This window comes from Vicugna pacos, chromosome 20, assembly GCF_048564905.1.
Source record: "Vicugna pacos chromosome 20, VicPac4, whole genome shotgun sequence".
NCBI lineage: Eukaryota > Metazoa > Chordata > Mammalia > Artiodactyla > Camelidae > Vicugna > Vicugna pacos.
In genome coordinates, this window is record NC_133006.1 from 7,246,510 (window position 1) to 7,264,631 (window position 18,122).

The following is an 18,122-nucleotide window of genomic DNA, read 5'->3' on the forward strand; positions in this document are numbered from 1 at the left end:
AAGCAGTTTGCCTTCTTTCCTTGGTTTTCTAGAGAACAGTTCATGTTTTTCCAGGCATTAGCGAGCCTGAGTTCAATGGCAGGGATTTGTAGATGGAAATATCTATATTCTTCTCACATAACTTAGAGCGTTAACAGCCAATGGCATATGTGGAGCTCCTTGAGGGAGATTTGTGGCTCACCTAATGAGTCTTCCCTATTTTAAATGATAAAGGATGGCTTTTCAATTCCTCTGAGTAAACATAGCCAAATGTCAACTTCAAATTTAATTTAACGTAGACAATTTAATCTGAAGCAGGGTGAGCAGCAAGAGATATGAGACCAAACAGGTAGAAAGTGTTTGACATTTAATTGTAAATACATCACTAATTAATGGTATGCCCTGGTTCTTGAATATTTGTACCTCTGTACCACTGGAGAGAAAACGACCTCATATTTACTCTTAGCAATGGGAACTAATGTGATTGCAGACAGTTGAAAAACATATATGTATCAGAAACTTAATAGCATCTTTTCATAATTTTTTAATGACAATAATGTTCTAATGTCAAATCAGGCCAAAAGTAATAATATAGAAAGCAACGATTATGTTGTTACTTTATTATTGCAGAAGTTCATAATAATTAGCATAGAAAAATTAAATTTACAAATAAAACATATCACTGAAATGCACATTGATTTTTCAGTCAGTATAGTTACTTTAAATCTTTATGAATATAAAATAAAGACACCAAAGAAGAAAAGTTCCACAATCTTCAAAGTACAGAAATCTGAAGATATCACTTCTGATTTTTAAGACTAATCATCTAATCAAATATATTTAGAAACTTAAAGTCAATGCGAATGATTTAGTAAGTGATTTGGAAATGGATATACAAATAACAAATGCACTGAATATTTTTATTAGCATTTTCCTTTTGATAAGGTAATAGGAACTTATGAAACTGATCAGGAAAACCTCTGCTAATTATAATACCGTCATATTATGATGCACCTAACTAGTATTATGTGGATTCACATTTATTATGAAACAAATCACACAGAGTATAACTTAGAATAATACTTTTTGCCTTCAAGGGTAATTCTGTAATTCTGTACTAGTGCCATAAAATATACCACTGTATAATTAGGCTTGAATATTTTAAGAAAACAATAAATCTAATGTCATGCCATACTATTATACCTTACATTATTATACTTCAGACTCCAGGATCAGTAAATCCATCTTAACATTTTCTTTATTGATGATGGGTAGGATATTCCGTTGACTGGCTACCCAGACTTGCTTTAAAGACAGTGATTGTTAATGATCGGTGACTCTTAGTGAATGAATCATGAGTCCTCCAGGTATTTGGATTGGCGAAGGATCTCTCGTTTGACTTGATATTCTGAAGGTTCTATATAAAAGTAAAAGTAAAAGTTAACAATATGCCATTCTAAGGATTTTACAAATGTGTGTGCGCTTATATTTTTGGTTGGTTTCTGTGCCTGGAGGGGAAAATAATCAAGCTTTTAAATGTAAAGTTCCAAACGTAGAATATTCTGGTGAGTATCATGTACATGTAACTATGATCTTCAAGTAACCATTTTCAAAAAGAAAAAAAGTCTTTTTCTCCCCGATTTCAGGGTGTTAGGACAGAGATTTTGTTGTTCATGACACTGTTGTTCTGTTTTGTTGCTTCCTTCCATGACGGCTTTTACTTTTGTCATTTTTTCGTTTACTTAACTTTAGACCTGGATCTTTCAGATTACATGTAAAGATCAATTTTAAATTGTATGGAAAATAACATATAACTAAATATAATATCCTTAGCAGTATGAATGGTTTGCTTTAAAATACATATTCAAATATATTTAAGATTTTTGTCTCTTAACGCTCCCATTGTCATCCAGTAAAAGAACATGCCTTTCTGTGCAGGCAAGGAGGTGAGTAACAGCTGATATGCAGGGAATTTTGAATAACCATAGACCTCATTTATCTGTGGCACCATAATCTGTAAAAAACCATGGACCTGTGTGGCAGATGTGAACTTTGTACACTATGTGTGTGGCTAAGAAGTAAGATTGAGAACCTTTAAAATAAGATTTTAAATTACCTCCCTCCCCCCAAAATTAAAAATAAATAAAAACAGAAATAAATATACTTGACCACACCTTGATTATTTAAAATAAAATAAAATAAGATTTTTGGCTAAGCTAGGAAAATTTTTGTGTTCCTCTCAAACAATACCTCTGTGATGGAAGATCAAAGCAGGCCCAGTCAGTGAAACTTGCTCACAAATATTTTAAACCAAATAAAGGAAAGTTTAATAAAGTCCAAATGCTATTTTTTCCTCCTCAAAATTGACTCTAATTATTTAGCCTTTAAACTACATCCTGGAACCCAAAAGAATATCTTCTTACGGAAATACAACTTTTAAGGCCTTGGAGAAAAGCAGTTTGTTTGGTACTGGTTTTGGTAAGCGTCAAATTAAATGGTTAGAGGCGTGTGTTGAGCTGGGATTACACTTAAAAATAAGTAAGTTTGAAGGTCTGTAGGCAGAGCACACATCCATCACGTGTCCCACCCCGTGGTACCGCCATTGTCTGAATTCTGTCGGGGCTGCTGGTTGACCTAAGCCAAGTTGCGTTCAGCAAACCCAGTGTCAAGCTAACGAGGTCCTGTTATATAGGGATCCCCCTCCTTTTTTTTTAATCTGAAGGAAAACGTGTTCAGGGCTTCTAAACACTAAAGAGAAAATTGTGGGCTTAGACCAATGCTCAGTCTAGTGCCAAACTTCCACTGGAAGTTTCAAATCCACGTAGTGACAGATGTATTCAGAGCGCCTATCCTAACAGAAAAATCTTTGTAAGATTTTGCTCTATTTAATGGTCTTAAAACTTCCTGTTTCAGACAGCTCTGTTGCTTGATGAAAACAATATTAAAATTAAAAAAAAACGCTCCCCACTGAGTCTTGTGTTTGATCTGTGAGGTCATCAAACCTTGGGGTCTGAGGAGCAACATGTGTACGTGGGTCATAGGGTTTGCAGTCTTCCCCTCTGAGTGTCATAAGATAAATGTCCACCGCCTCTGTTGCCCTTGGGCCTAATTCTACTGATCAATATATGTGATACGTGTGTATACACACATGTGCACACACACTATATATATATATATTCATTAATATTCATGATACTCAACTTAGATAAAATATACACATTTGGATAATGAGTAAGCAAGTGAACATCACTGATATTTAAATATGTGGTTACTTTTAAAATTAAAAATAAGCCACTGTGCACCACTGTATATCTATTTATAATGTTATGTAAGTGGAAAAAATTTAGACCCTAGACATTTGGAAATCTAGGGGAGGATGTGTCTCTAACCCAAAGTCTCCCACGCCTGCTAGAGCATTTACTGCATTCACCAGGAGGGCAGCCGAGAAAAAAGAAGATTTGGAAAGAGTAGATTAATGTCAGGCAGGCAGTCTTTCTAAGGGTAACTGGTGAGACCTCATTACATGTCTCATTGAATCACTATGTATTAAAACATGAATAAAACTCATTAGCACGTAAGAAATTATAGTGAAGAGTAAATCTTTGGGTCAATGTCAACTGTGTGACGTGCCCAGCAGGTGCGTTCTGTGAGCTGGCAAATCCTGCAAGTGATCTGAGTTAGGATGATAGCAGCGTTTAATTTGGATGTCAGGGAAACCAGGGGAAAGCCTGGTAGCAGGTCCATTGGAAGAACAGGGCCTGTGTGCTTATAAAGTGCAACGTGAAGGACCCCCCGTGACCACAGTGCCCTTGCACGTGAAGACTGAGAGCGACGTTCCCTTGGACCTCGCCCACACCAAAGAGTTGGTTTTGTACGTCTTGACGGAGACGGTTTCCTCCTCAGCCCTGCATTAGCCCTGCCACGGTGACCTGTGCTGTAACTGGACTGGTCCCCTTCAAGCCCCTCCCTTCTGAGCTGCACCCAGTTACCTCATCTTGAACATAACCAAGAGAAGGATTCCGCAGGTGATGGTCATGCACATGACAGCGTAGATGACTTCTCCTAGAAACAAAAGAGTTTTAAGAATGACTGGATTTTTAGAGAGAATAAATACTGAAAATATTTCAGAGGATTGATTTTTGACTGACCATTGAAGGGGGAGTGAAAGCCACTGCGAGTTATTTCCTTCGCACGTTTACTTTTACGCAACGCAATTCCTTGGACATCAGACAGAGTTGGATAATCTGAAAGGAGATCACAAAAAAACGAGATGAAAGTATTTAAGGTCGTGCATTTCTTTTACCTCGTGGGTTGTAGCTTGCTTTATGTTACATTGTAAGGCAGGAACTTATTTCCACGACATGATTTTAATAAAATATGATAGATTGTGGCAAAAGTGGGAGCACATTTCTTAAATTTTAACAGCTTTTTTTCACTCTTTAATCCAACAATTTCCTAATAAGAGATTGTTTTTTTCAAACCATAATTAGAAAAAATATTACATTTTATAAGATAATTCAATATGCCTTACATATAAACCAGGGGGAGAAAAACAGTAATTTAAGGCTGTCCATTGGGATATTGAAAAAGACTCCTTCTTTACAAGAGTAATTGTTTGAATGTACTTTCAATGAAACCCCATCGCCCTAAGACCCACTGGATTTATGAATTCTCAAAGTACACAAAGGAGAGTCGCTAAACCAGTCTCCCTGCTCACCTCTCTACGCAGACACTTCCGTATTTAGTTTTGCTTATTTTCCCTATTCTGTGTCACTTTTTTTAACCCCTTCACTTTCTATTGATTTTACCTATTTTTGCTTTTCTTAAGGGACGCTCTTGGCCTCTCTGTGGCCCTAGTCTTCTTGGCCATGTTTTGCTAAACACATTTCCACCCTCCCTTCCCAATTCCTAAGACAAGGAGATGTGGTCCTTAGAATTTATAGATGGATCTATTTTAGGTGACTTCTATTGATAAGTCTGGATTGAGATCACTCTTAGTTTTGACTCAATTCAACACAAGTATGAATGTCAAACATGCCAATAGAATCAATTTCTTTGATGATAATGATTCAGGTGGGTTTTGAGGCTTAAAAAAAGAGGGAAATGAGGTAAAGCCTCTACTGTAGATGTTTTGTGCATTTTTTGAGACCTGGAAGTCTAAGTCTGAGTGGATAGTTTTTTGCTGAAGTGAGTGTATCAAATAGCAGAGCTTTCCATCCAGTGACAGCTAGTGACAGTAGGTTCTGAGCAGGAAGGGAGATGAGAGCATATCTAACCAACAATTCAGTCCTCTCCCCACACACAGCTGACGCTACTTGGAAGCCAAAGTTTGGGGTCCATGTTAGGAATAATTGGTAGAAAGCACAGACTGTTTCAGATCAGTAATAAAATTCTCAGGGTGGGTCCAGGGGAAGCAGTCCAATATAAGAGCTTGGAAAAGTAACAGGATTTTGTCACTGAAAACTCGTCCTCCAGGATTCTGACCTCTAAAGCAGTGAAGACATTTTTAGTTCAAGATTGGTTTAATCCCCAACTCCCATTGGATTATCATATATTTATAAAAGTCTGATTTCCTTTGGAAATGAAACATCCACCTCTTCTGAAGGTAAAAGCAATGCAGATAAGCCCTGTGATTTTTTTTTTCACTTTTGTGGTTATAACATAATTTTGTTATTCACTCTAAAGTCAGAATGGAAAAATCAAGCTATTTCAAATAAGGCCATTTTTATAACAGTGGTCCTTTTGGGGAGAATTAATTTCAATCAAATGAAGGGTATAGATTGTTAGTGAAATATGTGACAATAATGAAATTTTGTCCTTAAATAAATTTGGACTATTAAAGAGAAATTAGTTTTCTTCTTCATAGCTCTATGGCATTTGTGACATTTATGCAGATTCCTCCCCTAAATGTAAATGCATATACTGTCCATTGGCTGATTATTCCAATAATGCTCCAGTCTTCCTTTATGAAATTCTGTCCCTAAGTACATTTCACCTGGTTAGGTACCACGATTCATCTTTGTGTAAGGAAAAGGGTCTTGTTTTGATAAATTAGGCTATCATTTAGATATATAACTGCCCAAAGTAACAGTTAAACGTTCACCTCACAAAACTTAAAGAATCGTCTCATTCACTAAATTTCCCTCACATGGAACTCATTAACGAAGTTATAATAGATCAATGACAGAAATGCTAGCGAATGATCCCAGTGAAATTTTTAATGTGACTAGCAATCACTCCACAATCCTAAATATTGCACCCTAAGAGGATACCGAATATCAGTTAGAGAGATTAATGTTACAGAGAGTTTCTTGGCTACTGAAGCCCGACAGACAGTCTTCCCCCGCCTTTTATAAACAGTGAGGTTTATTGTGTTATATAACCACGAAATTAAAGTCGGCAGAGTTAATAACCAGCCTCGGTCCCACACCATCTGCTGTATTTATAGATAAACACTGTCAGTGACTTGTTTATCTTAACTCGTGCCCTAGAGAAATTAAACACTATTATGAACTCCATTGTAAAAACCCTGTACATTTGATGGGAAATCAAGATTAATTTCAGCCTTACAGTAAGAACAGTTTTAAATAGTAGTCTCCCCAGGTGAGCTACGAAGATGTGATCATTTCTCCTTTTTGCTCCCAAAAGCCTTGTGTAGCAGCGCCTAAGAGTTGATGCAGACCAAAACTCTACTTTGTATCATTTATGTGAAGTGTAAATGCATTGTAAAAAAAATGTGGTCGATCAGACACAGGGTCATGGTTTAAAAATAAATGTCAACATTCTTGAAATAGAAATTAAACATACCACAAGCTGCAAAAGCTGTAAACCTTCAATTAAAGTTTTAATTAAAACATAACCTGGAAGAGGTTGGAAGAGTGACTGGAAGAAAAAAACCTGATGAAATGAACATTTTCATAGAATAATGCTTCAAATATATTTTTGGAGCTGTCTTTTTCATTGTTCATGTATCCCATGGCATAGTTAAAACGCCACTGTCCTATTTCCATGTTTGAATAAAAGAGTGCCAATCCCATGACAACATCCTAGTGAGAATGAAACTTCAAGGATGATCTTCTTGAGTCTTCCAGGGTTGGTGTTATTTCTAATTTGGTCAATATTGTCTCATCTGAAGGGATGACGATTTCCAAATTAGACACGAGTTTTGAATCTTTTCACCTAATGATCACGAGTGAGATCCCATATATTATGAACCCTTTAGATCATTAGAGAATGAAAACCTCCTTCTAACGGAGCTCAGGGGCGTTGCTCTGGGAAGAAGGGAAATATCCATAAACAAGTACAAGTTTGAAAAACCAGTACGTTAGTAAAATGAAAAGCTGAAGTATAAATACATACATCGTGGGTCTAACACCATTAGTACTAAAATGTGTGTTGTAAAAACTAAACCAACTAAATAAGATGCTTTTTATAGATGGTAATAGCATGCCATCAATGAGGCATATTTTATTTAGTTCACAAATGTCAAAGACGCTAAAGTGATGTCTTAGATGTATGTTCTAACACTGTGGCCAAACACGCGGTGGTTGCCAGGGGCTGGGGGAAGCGGAAACTTACGAGTATGAGTAGAAGGGTATGAAGTTTCCAGTAACGCAAGATGAGGAAGTCCTAGGAATCCGCTGTACCTCACAGTGCTTATTGTTAACAGTGCTGAATTGTTCGCTTACAGTTTTTCTCAGAGAGTAGCACTTTGGTTAAGTGTTCTTATCAGTCACAATAATGGAAGTTGGCAGGAAATTCTGGAGGGGATGGATATGCGTGGGGTATAGACTGGTGATGGTTTCCTGGTGTGTGTTTATCTTCAAACTCATCAAGCTGTCTGCGTTAAATATGTACAGCTTTCTGTACATCAAAAACAAAAACAAAGCAAAAACAGAAAACATACCCACGAAAAAGTATGGCTTCGAGAGCATCTGCCCTGATCCTTTGCTGAGAGCCGGAAGCTCAGTGTTACCAAGGGACCATATTGACAAGTCCAGCATCTGCTCTCTGACCCCTTGGTTGAATGCCTGCTTGGTGATTATGGTGAGTTTCAGCTGCACTACTGAAATACCTTGAACGTTCTACAATTTTCTTAGTAGTTTCTGCAAATAAGGAAATCATCACTGAGGCAGCAATCTGAGTGCAAATCATGCTATTTCTGATAACTAACAGTGGACTTGATCAATTAAGTATTACTGTTTTAGAAGGCAGTGCTTTTAAAGCTTGAAATTAAAAAAAAGAAATCTGTCACTGGTAGCTTTGGGCTCATACAAAATAGATCTAAAATATAGATTGAAAATAGGGATAGAATACTCGTGGCTAGAGTACATTTCTGTAAATACACAGGTGTGGATGTAGGGTAGAGCGACAAAATTGGATGAGGTTCTTGGAGTATCTAATTCAAGCTTCCAGTGCAGTGATCAATCCTGCCTTATTCTTTTATTTTTTTTAAATTTATTTTTGGTGGAGGGGATAATTAAGTTTATTTATTTGTTTGTTTTTAGAGGCGGGACTGGGGATTGAACCCAGGACCTTGTGCATGCTAAGCACGCACTCTACCCTCCCCCCTAATTCCACCTTATTCTTGACTGGCATCACCATTCCAAGAATGAGCCATTTTATACTTTGTGCCCTTCTGTTACCATTGATGATCAGTTCCAATTAAAATAGAGTTTAAAATATTGATTGTAATATTTAATTAATTTTAATTGAAATATATTTTAGACTGCTCCTTTATCAACTCAAGATGACAAATCTACCTTTTTGTTGTTGGTATCACTGCCTAGCCCTCTGGTTGCTCTGTGTGTGTGTGTGTGTGTTTGTGTGTGTGTGGTGTGTAGATCACACTGGAAGGGGACCACAGAGAGCAGTGCTTCTGAAATATTAGTGGGAATCTTCTGTTTAATCTTCAAATGCCTGTTTTGATTCAGTAGGTCAGGGATGAAGCAGAGGTTTTGAATTTTCATGACTTCCCAGGTGATGCGGATACTGCTGGCAGAATGTCACTTGTGTGTATAGAATGAGAGATGCGTGTTCACACTCACGCAACACACAAAATGCTCTACCTGCATGAAGATGGTGCTTAGCACCTAACAAGGCACTTTGACCAACACTTTAATGTTATACAACAAGCCAAATAGAAATGATTAGCTCAACTTAAAGCAACTCAGGCTCAGCGTAGTTGTCCAAGATCACAGAGTTGATAAATAGTGAAGATGTGGTAAGTAGCAAACTTTTCTACCAATTATATGTAATATATATATATATATATATATATATATATATATATATATATATATATATATATATATATTTTAAACACCTAATGGAGACCACAAAAACACATAAAACATTTTCAGGTTTTCCAGCTTTCTCCAACATGGCAGCCAACGGGATTACAATAAAAAGCATTTAATAGTACGATCTGATGGCAAATGTTCTGCTGAAATTCACAACAGAAGACCTAAAATCCAATAACTAAAGCATCTGAAATGCCTCACATATACCTGTCGGATTTATCAACTTGCACACAGCTCCGAAATACACTCCCCATTTCAATGCACTCAAATAACTCAATCGCTTTAAACTTGGCATTTAACAGAAATATATTAAAAATGAATGCTGCCATTTTCAAGGTGATTATCTTAGACTGGGCCATCAATAGGAGCATTTCTGTTTTTACAGATGTAGACTTAGGATCATGTATAAAGCTTTCCAGAGTATTCCCCAACAAAGGGCACACAAAAAATAATACACAAAAGATCACTGTAACTATATAAAATCAGACTTGGCTTTTTCTTTTTTTTTTTTTTTTTTTGGTTGCTATAATCTATCTCTATCAATACAACCTGCGTCTCAGATAAAAAATATAAAGTAACCCCTCTTGTTTAAATCTGCTTATATCTGGAATGAGTTTAATAGAAAAAAAAACCAAACATGTTCTCAAAATTGAACAGTAATTTTTACCTTGAATTATATAATTTCGAGGAGAGCTGGTGATAAGACAATTGTAACAGAAGAATGGGAACATTTTACACCATATTTTACCAATTTTATAAGTATGTTTTCATAAATGAAGGTTTCTAATGTACCACATTTTTTTAATGAAAAAGTGTGTGTGACAATACCATTAATTGTCCAGACATCATTTGGAACTGAGTAACTGACTAATTGTCTACCCTTTTGGAAATGTGTAAGACTTTATCTGGCTGGTGGATACATTTATTTTTTTTTCATAGGATGGAAAACACCCAGGAAAAGAGAGTTAGGAGAAAAAAAATAAAAGGCTAGAGATACGTTTTTGGAAAGTCTTCACAGTCATTTGCAATGATGAGATGATCCAGAGGGCTTTGTAAGTTATTGAGTTTTAAAATGGAAAAAAAAAGTGTATAACTGCAGTGCTTTTTCACTGCACATACATTTGCAAATCTTCAAGGGAAAGTTGAATATAAAAGTATGAAATATGCTGCTAATTCTCTTTTGCTGTCTCCTTGGGAACAGACACCACATCCATCTAATTTACAGTATAACACGGCTGTCACGATGCCACACCCATGCAATTATCTAATGGCCAAAAGTACATCTCAGCAGCTTTCACATTTGAAAGAGCAATCTGTCACTGTGTAGTGACATATATATCATTGCATAATGCGCAGTTCCTTCTCACCCCTAACTGCCGCTAGCCAAGGGTCTTCAGATTAATCACACATTTTTCACATATTATCGCCGTTTCTTAAAATGTGAATTCAGTGTCCCAAGTGCAGTACTCACAGTTACCCAATCAACAAAAATCGGTTAAGAAACTCTTTCACCTGGCGATTCATTCTAGCAGTTAGCGTTTGTTCACTGAGGGACAGAGAAAAAGCATCTTGGTTGTTGGATTAGGAGAGAGCTAAGGGCAAAGAATTTTTGAGAATTTCTCGGAGCTTCAGTTTTCTCATTTGTAAAATGGGACTAGCAATGCCTATGTTTGCGAGATATTTTTTGAGGATGAAAAACTATATTAAAAGTAACAGTAGAAGAAAAGAACACTTGGGGACTTCGATGAGGAAGAATGTGACTTTGTGGGGCAGCAAGGGAGGAAAAAATAGGATAAGAGAAGGGGTTCCTTTGTGGGGTGTGTGTGTGTGTGTGTGTTTTATTTTTTTTTTTTCTCCTTCCCTTTCCCTTTCTTTCCCTCTCTTCCTTGTCCCCTTTCTTTGGGAAGCTCTTCCTAGGCCAATTTACTGAAGCAAAAACATTCTGTCATTTTCTATCTCAGAAACCTGATTCCAGATGAACACAGTAAATTTAAAGTTAGGAAAAGCAGAGTTGTCTAAACTGTCCCACGAAGCACACGTTCCGCAGAACACTTTTCTGTGCTAAACAAATCAAAGAGCCCATAAGCAAATTCTACATTAGACAAAATAAATTATATGCTTTTTTTGCTGCAAGTATTTTCAAGATTTTTACTGTACTAGTGGGGCACACTTTATTTAAATTTATTTTCTCCATGGGTTATATTTGGGAATCCATTAAAAAAAATGTGATGCACATGAGAAAAGCATATTCCCAATAGCAGTCTTGCCTTAAGCCTGAGTCTATGAACAGGTGTGAGAGCCTCAGCTGTCCACCCACATGTGGCATCACCTAGAAATCAGGCCTGGTGTCTGAAGTCACTGAAGTTTGGAGACTGGGTGTAACTGTACCAACCCAGCAAAAACTGTCTAATTCAAGAGCAATACTATTCCACAGATGGAAACTGTTGACACATGGTAGATGAGACATGGTAGATAATGTTCCTGGTGAACATTAACTCTCATCTCTCCTCTCATTCATCTATCAACTGAATGGTAGGTAGAGGGAGAAGAAAAAAGTGAGAAAAGCTTAAAGAAAGATGAGAAAGAAGGATAGTGGACTTGGAGAAAGGCGGCGAGAGCACTGAAGAACAAGTCTTCACCTTGGGGTTGGGAATGCTTTCCTCTCTTCGCAGGGAAACATGGGGCGGTGGGAGGTGTGGTCTTGGCAGTCTCTCCATGCACCAACGTCAATGTCAAGTTCACCTTATTCTTAAAAATAAGTATGAGATGCAACGTCATCATCTCTCCTGGGATTAAATTATACCCTAAGCAGAGAGGGGCTCATTACTGTTACTCAAAAACACCTTCAGCTTGCATTGCAATACAAGATATTGGCCCTTGTAAATATGGATTTTCCAGCTGCTTCATCATATTAAACAATCTCACAGAGACATAGTGAGAATTGGAAATGAAGAGAAGCTACCAGTAAATATAGACAGTAGAGCAGAGTGTGGAGCAATATGGCGGAGTGGGAAGAGGCCCGCCTTTGGCTTCAAGCCACAGATTCAAGTCCTTGCTCTAAAATTCGCTCAGTGTGTGACTGGGTGTACTTCAACCAACCAACCAACCAACCAACCAACCAACCAAGTTCTTCTGTGCCCAGGCTCTTATTCTATTAGATGAAGACAATCATATTTATTGGCTGATTGTGAGGCTTAAATGAGACAAGACATATAAAGTATATTGCCGAGGGCCCACAGAGGAGCTATATATATTTTTTTAATTAGAAAAGTATGTTTTGAACATGATTGCATATCGGTATTCACTTTGGAGCATTTAAAACTGAATTCCTTGGCCTTATCATGATGGGTTTTGATTTAATAGGTCAAGGGAGAAGAGGGGATAACGTACTAGACATTCATAATTTCAGAATCTCTCTTGACACTTTTAATGAACAGTCTAGATGGAGAACCACTGGGTAGAGAGGAGAAGACACACGATTTTGGGGGTGTTTGGAGACAGAGCAGATTGTAAATCATACCACTGTGGGCTTAGTGGACTAGAACTTTGTAGTGAGAAAGAGAAAGAAACAGGTCGGAAAGTTTGGTTCAATAGATAAAGACTGAAAAGAATCAAGGGCGTAACCAGCTGTATGTGTCAAGCCAGCTTCACCGATTGAAGAAAACTCTATTTGGATCAGTAAGAGATCTTACCAGCACCAAGTTCCCTTTCAGCTCCCTGGAAGTATTAAAAGACCCCAAAACAACTAAAAGCAGCAGTAATCCGTGCTAGAGGAGGGTGCTGGAATGGAAGTGTGGGCCAAAGAACAGCGAGAAAAATTAACTGGGTCGAAGCAGCCGCGTGGAAGTGTTGGAAGGAGCTATTGGGGCTGTAGACGTGTGCTCAGTGTACGTTTCCCCTGTAATAGCTACCATATGTACTTTACACAGAATGCCATTGTATGTCTCAGGCTGTCTGTTACGCCGGGGAGAGGGGCAGAATGGAGGTGCCGGTGCTGGATCACAGCCGGCGGGGAAACTGAGGTCATCACTAAGCAGCATCCTCCCGCACAGACCGCAGTGACGCACAGCGCTGGGGCACCGAGCTGAGGTGCCCTGTGAAGAAAAACCTGCACTCTGATTCACAAGGCTTCTTTCCTTTCAGGTGGCCTTGACCCCAACTAACGCAGGTGTACAAGCAGGGACGAGAGGCGTCTGGCCTCTTTCTGCAGCTGAATTGTTTTCAAAGTCCCTTTCACATGCCTAGGGTGTGTGGCCACCTGACCACGGTGCTAATGCAAGGGCAGAGCATCCGACCCGGAGTTCTGGCAGACTCCCAGCGTGCTGCAAATTGGGGAAACTCAGTGTTCAGCCTCAGCGGCAACCGAAGGAAGCCACTCCACCCTAAGCCGGAAGCCAGCAGAAAAGAAGGAGGCAGAGGGAAATCCTCTGGCACAGACCCACACTTTAAAAGCACCACCGAACACTCACGCTGCCCAGCAAGGCAGCTTCCATCCACTCCACATTCTTTTATCGAGTTTGAAAACCAGTTTGTCTACTGTGATTTGTACCACAAGCCCCAAATAGATGCTTTCCAAAGAGTAACAGATGAGAAAAATAAAAAGTACATTGTACCCAGTCTTACAGAGTACTGGACACCAGTATGATAGGAGAGCCTTCTTACAACTTTGAGATTAAAAGACTACTTACTGATGTTCGCAAGGCTGTACAAGGTTGTCTTGGACCTATGAAAAGAACTCTAGAAGATGGTTTGAGACAATCTGATACTAATAGAAGACGAATGATTGTCATTATCGATGGATTCTCAACAAATCTCTACTCCAGGCTTACCTACCTCATGTCTAAGTACCGAGTGTTATTTTTTTTAGAGTCTCCCTTTAAGATGATATCCAGCACGTAGGTGCCAGAGCAATAACTATTAAGTGCCCACATATGGTGTTTTATGGGAATTCATCTGATGCTATTATATTGTTGTCACAAGAACACTTGGCTCTCTAAGCCAGGAATACACATGCTCACAATAAATGATTTTTATGGTTCCACACACACAATCATGATGCACAGAAAGGATAAAGGAAAGGCTGTTAATTTCATGCAGCTTTGGCACTAACTCCATCCCCAATTACAGGCAGCGAGGGGATTGCATGGAGCCAATGAAAGCATAAGGGTGGAAAATGGAAAAGATAACACTGTGCTTTCCTATACTGGAGACTGATATTGTTCAAACTGTTAACGGTATTGTTTTGTCGTTTTACTTCTCCCCGTGATCTTAAATGCTCCTTCCTTCTCTAGCGGATGCCAAAATGTAGTTCTCATTCATCAGTGGCGACTCTTTAATCTTCCCTTCCTGGCTCAGAGCAAACAACAAAGGGAGTCACGGATGATTGGTGGGAGCTTTCATGCTCAGTGGCAGACTTTCCACTCCCCGCCTCCCCGCCCTTAACAACAGCTAAGCCTTTAAGGGTGGAGTTGGGAGAAAGTGAAGGTAGGAGACAGCTGCCCTCCTGTTGTTTCTGTGGAGGGTTTGTACACTTCAGTATTTCCAGATGATAGCTGTGTGTGAAGCATTTTCTGCAAACGAGAAAGCCAAGCCAAATTTGCGGGGTTTCAGGTCTGCAGGCAAAATTTAAACCAGCTGGATTTTATTGGGAACTTTTGCATGCAAGTAAACCTAGTGGTGAAACTAAAGCCAGAGCTTGTCTCCACTGGAATGGGGCCACATCCTTAGGGACCACCCCTCGCCCCTGTCTCTTCCCTTAAGGGAGTTCTGAATTTTGGAAGTTCCTAGGAGAAATCTACCAGATTACTCCTTGGAGTATCTGATTGGAATCGTAGCCAATGAGGATGGAAGGTACAACCAGAAACGATGTCTCTCTTAGTCAAATCTTCAGAGAGATGAGAGGAAGCTATGTCTCTCTCTGTAACTTGATTTTAAATTACCCTCAATTAAACCAGCTAATGACTTCCTCTACACATGTACATACAAACACAAAAGCCAACACATACATATATTCACTTAAACTCACACACACACACACACACATGCCTGATCAGAATGGCAAATAACACCAACATACTGCCTTCCAGCAAACACAATTTCAAGGATCCTTTTGTTACACTTGTTCCCCGGGAAATGTAACATTTATAATCAATTGACAATTATAAGTTTCATATCATTAGATTTGCACAGAGCAAAAGTTTCACGTCATATTTTGACTGTGCCTGAAGTGGAAATTACCATGTTCCTTGCTAAAAATATGCAGTTTTATAGACTGAAACATTGAAGTTAGCAGTAGCAAAGAAACACGTCCCATTACGATTATTTAATGAGTCTGGGGTACATTATTTATAAAGCTATTTAGAATGTGGAAAACAAAGCAATAAAAGGTAATTCAACACTAGAGAAAACCCTTTTACTCCAAATATCAATTTAGATTTTTGAAAGAATGAGTATTTTTTCCAAGGGCAGAGAGAAAAAATGATAGAGTCTTTCATAAGATTTTAGTATAATCATAGGAAGGAAAAGTTCTTGGCAGACTACTGGTCTTCTTGGCTTTAAAAAAAGAAAAAAAAATCACTCGAGAGCTGGTCCTATACAGAGGAAGCATGGAGATTGTCTGAAAATGTACTGGCCTTGAAACATATCATTAGTCACCTGATCCAGAAATATCAGAGCACATCTAATATCAGAAATCATCTATTTATGTCAGACGATTACTGAAATTTAATTTGGGAGAAACCTGGGGTCTAGGCTGAGTATGACTGATTTCCTCCGGACTCCCTGGGGTGGTTAGGGAACGACCTGGTTTCTGGGTTTCTGTGTTTTATGTTACAACACAGTACGCAATTTCAAGCATCCTTTTGTTACATACACATGTTCCCTGGGAAATGTAACGTTTACAATCAATTGACAATTATACATTTTACATCCTTAGATGAAAGTTGAATGTAATGGTTGTTAAAAAAAAAAAAATCAGTTTCTGGTGCCCCAAATTGCCTTGTTTGAATTCTGCCTCCGTTGCCTTCTGTGTGACCTTGGGTAAGTTACTAACTTCTCGGTGCCCCAGTTTTTCTTTGATAAAGAAAGAGTATCTACTTCATATATTGCTTATAAAGATTAATCAAACAACGCATAAAATGAATAGATTAGTGTTGAGCACTAATTAGTGTAAGCCCTCAATTAGGTCACAGGGCTTGGAATAAACAAAAGACAAGTAGGTTAGTGTCCATCGCCAGGGGCCAGCGTTAAACTGGCAGTCAGTACATTTAGATGTTTATAAAACCTTTATCTTCAGGATACAGTATCTCATATAGCTTCAGCTTTCTCCATGTTATTATTTCACATTGTTGAGGTGAATTTGCAAGCAGATCCATGGAAATGTTCTTTGCAGTTTTGTCAAACGGTAGGATTATTCTCAAGAGTTTGTCCAGACACTGGACATGAACGCAGTGTTTCTGAGATCTGCTCCTGGCCATTAGTCATTCTTTCTGCAGTTTCCCTGAGGCAGGTGATAGTGCACTCAGAGTACACCAGCACCTGACAGTCATTGCTTTTCCTAAAAGGTGATGTCAAATGTAGAGCAAAAGGCACAGGAAACCTCATCTGTAGGCTTTCCCTCTCTCCTCTAAAGTCGACGCCTTCCAGGACAGCCCCCACGTACCCCATCAAAGAGTGTGGACCATTCCCCATAGTCTAATCTGGAAAATGAGTCTGACTTACCGCTGTCCTTGGGAGGGTGGGCAAAATCCAGGGTGAATTTAGCGGGGCTGAGACTTTTCTGTGTGGAGTTCTGATGTGGACTTCAGCTCCCAGGACACAGCGTCCTTTAAAGTTGCAGAAGCTGGCATGGGAAGCATGACTTACTCAAACACATTAGGGTTTCATATCAGAGGTTCCAACAAGGAACCTTATCTAGCTGATCCCCTGCCACCCCCCGCCCTGGCTTTTGGTTTCTCTCCACCTCCACGCATAATTTCACCCAGTGCAGGGCTCATGTTCTGCGCTGCTATCTGAATATCAGGGGTGTGGGCTGCAACTCCAGAGATGACACCGCTCTGAGGTTTTCTGACTTGGAATTTTTATCCATCACATCAGTGGTTATCCACGTGGACAAATGAAACTGTGGGGCCAGTGAGAGTTCGTCCAGTGATCCGTGTTTACTTTTTCATGTTAATAACATGACGATCTTGGTACTAATACATCTGGGTTATATTAATAATTTATTTGTGCCTAATAAGAAACAGGCATCGCCTCACCCTTCTTTAATCAGAACCAGCGCCTCTCTCGCTGTTGACCCTGGGGATAGCTCATCGAGCGGGGATCAGTGGGAGGTGGTGAGATCTTTTGCTCCACTGGCTTGGTAAGCAAACTGAAACACATTTAGGAGTCATGACTCTAAGGATGGTATCGTTTTTGGTGTTCCGAAGCCAGTTCCAATGGACGAGCGACCTGCACACCTTACAAGAAAGTCTTAGGACACCAGTTGAATGTCCTTCCTGCAATTCAATTCAATTCATGTCTGACACCATCTACCCAGCGATTGCATCAGATTCCAAAGGTCCTACGAGACTGCCCTCCTCCCCACCACACACTGCAGATGCCAGCCGCAAATCTAGTTGTTAACCTGTACTTCTGACCTACTAGCTATAAATCAGAGGTTTCCAGGGCCTCCTCCTCTGGTTTGATTAATTTGCTGACTGCCTCACTCCAAGAAACATTTTAGTTACTAGACTACTGAAATATTATGAAATGATATAATCAGGAACAGGCAGATGGAAGAGATGCAAGGGTCAGGTGGGGCAAAGGGCTCAGAGCCTCCATACCCTCTCCAGGTGGACCAGT

At 39.1% G+C, this 18,122-nt stretch overlaps 1 protein-coding gene across 1 annotated transcript in view; it reads right to left on the reverse strand.

Moving 5' to 3' along the window:
• Window positions 1-1,200: 1,200 nt before the first annotated feature.
• The window catches only part of GFRAL (GDNF family receptor alpha like), a 53,073-nt gene continuing 36,151 nt past the window's right edge, over window positions 1,201-18,122 (reverse strand). Inside the window, exons 7-9 of the mRNA XM_006211550.4 lie at window positions 4,128-4,223; window positions 3,969-4,041; window positions 1,201-1,396 (exon numbers count right to left, since the gene is read on the reverse strand). Coding sequence (XP_006211612.2) covers window positions 1,303-1,396; window positions 3,969-4,041; window positions 4,128-4,223 — 263 coding nt within the window. The 3' untranslated portion in view covers window positions 1,201-1,302. The remainder of the gene's footprint in view (window positions 1,397-3,968; window positions 4,042-4,127; window positions 4,224-18,122) is intronic.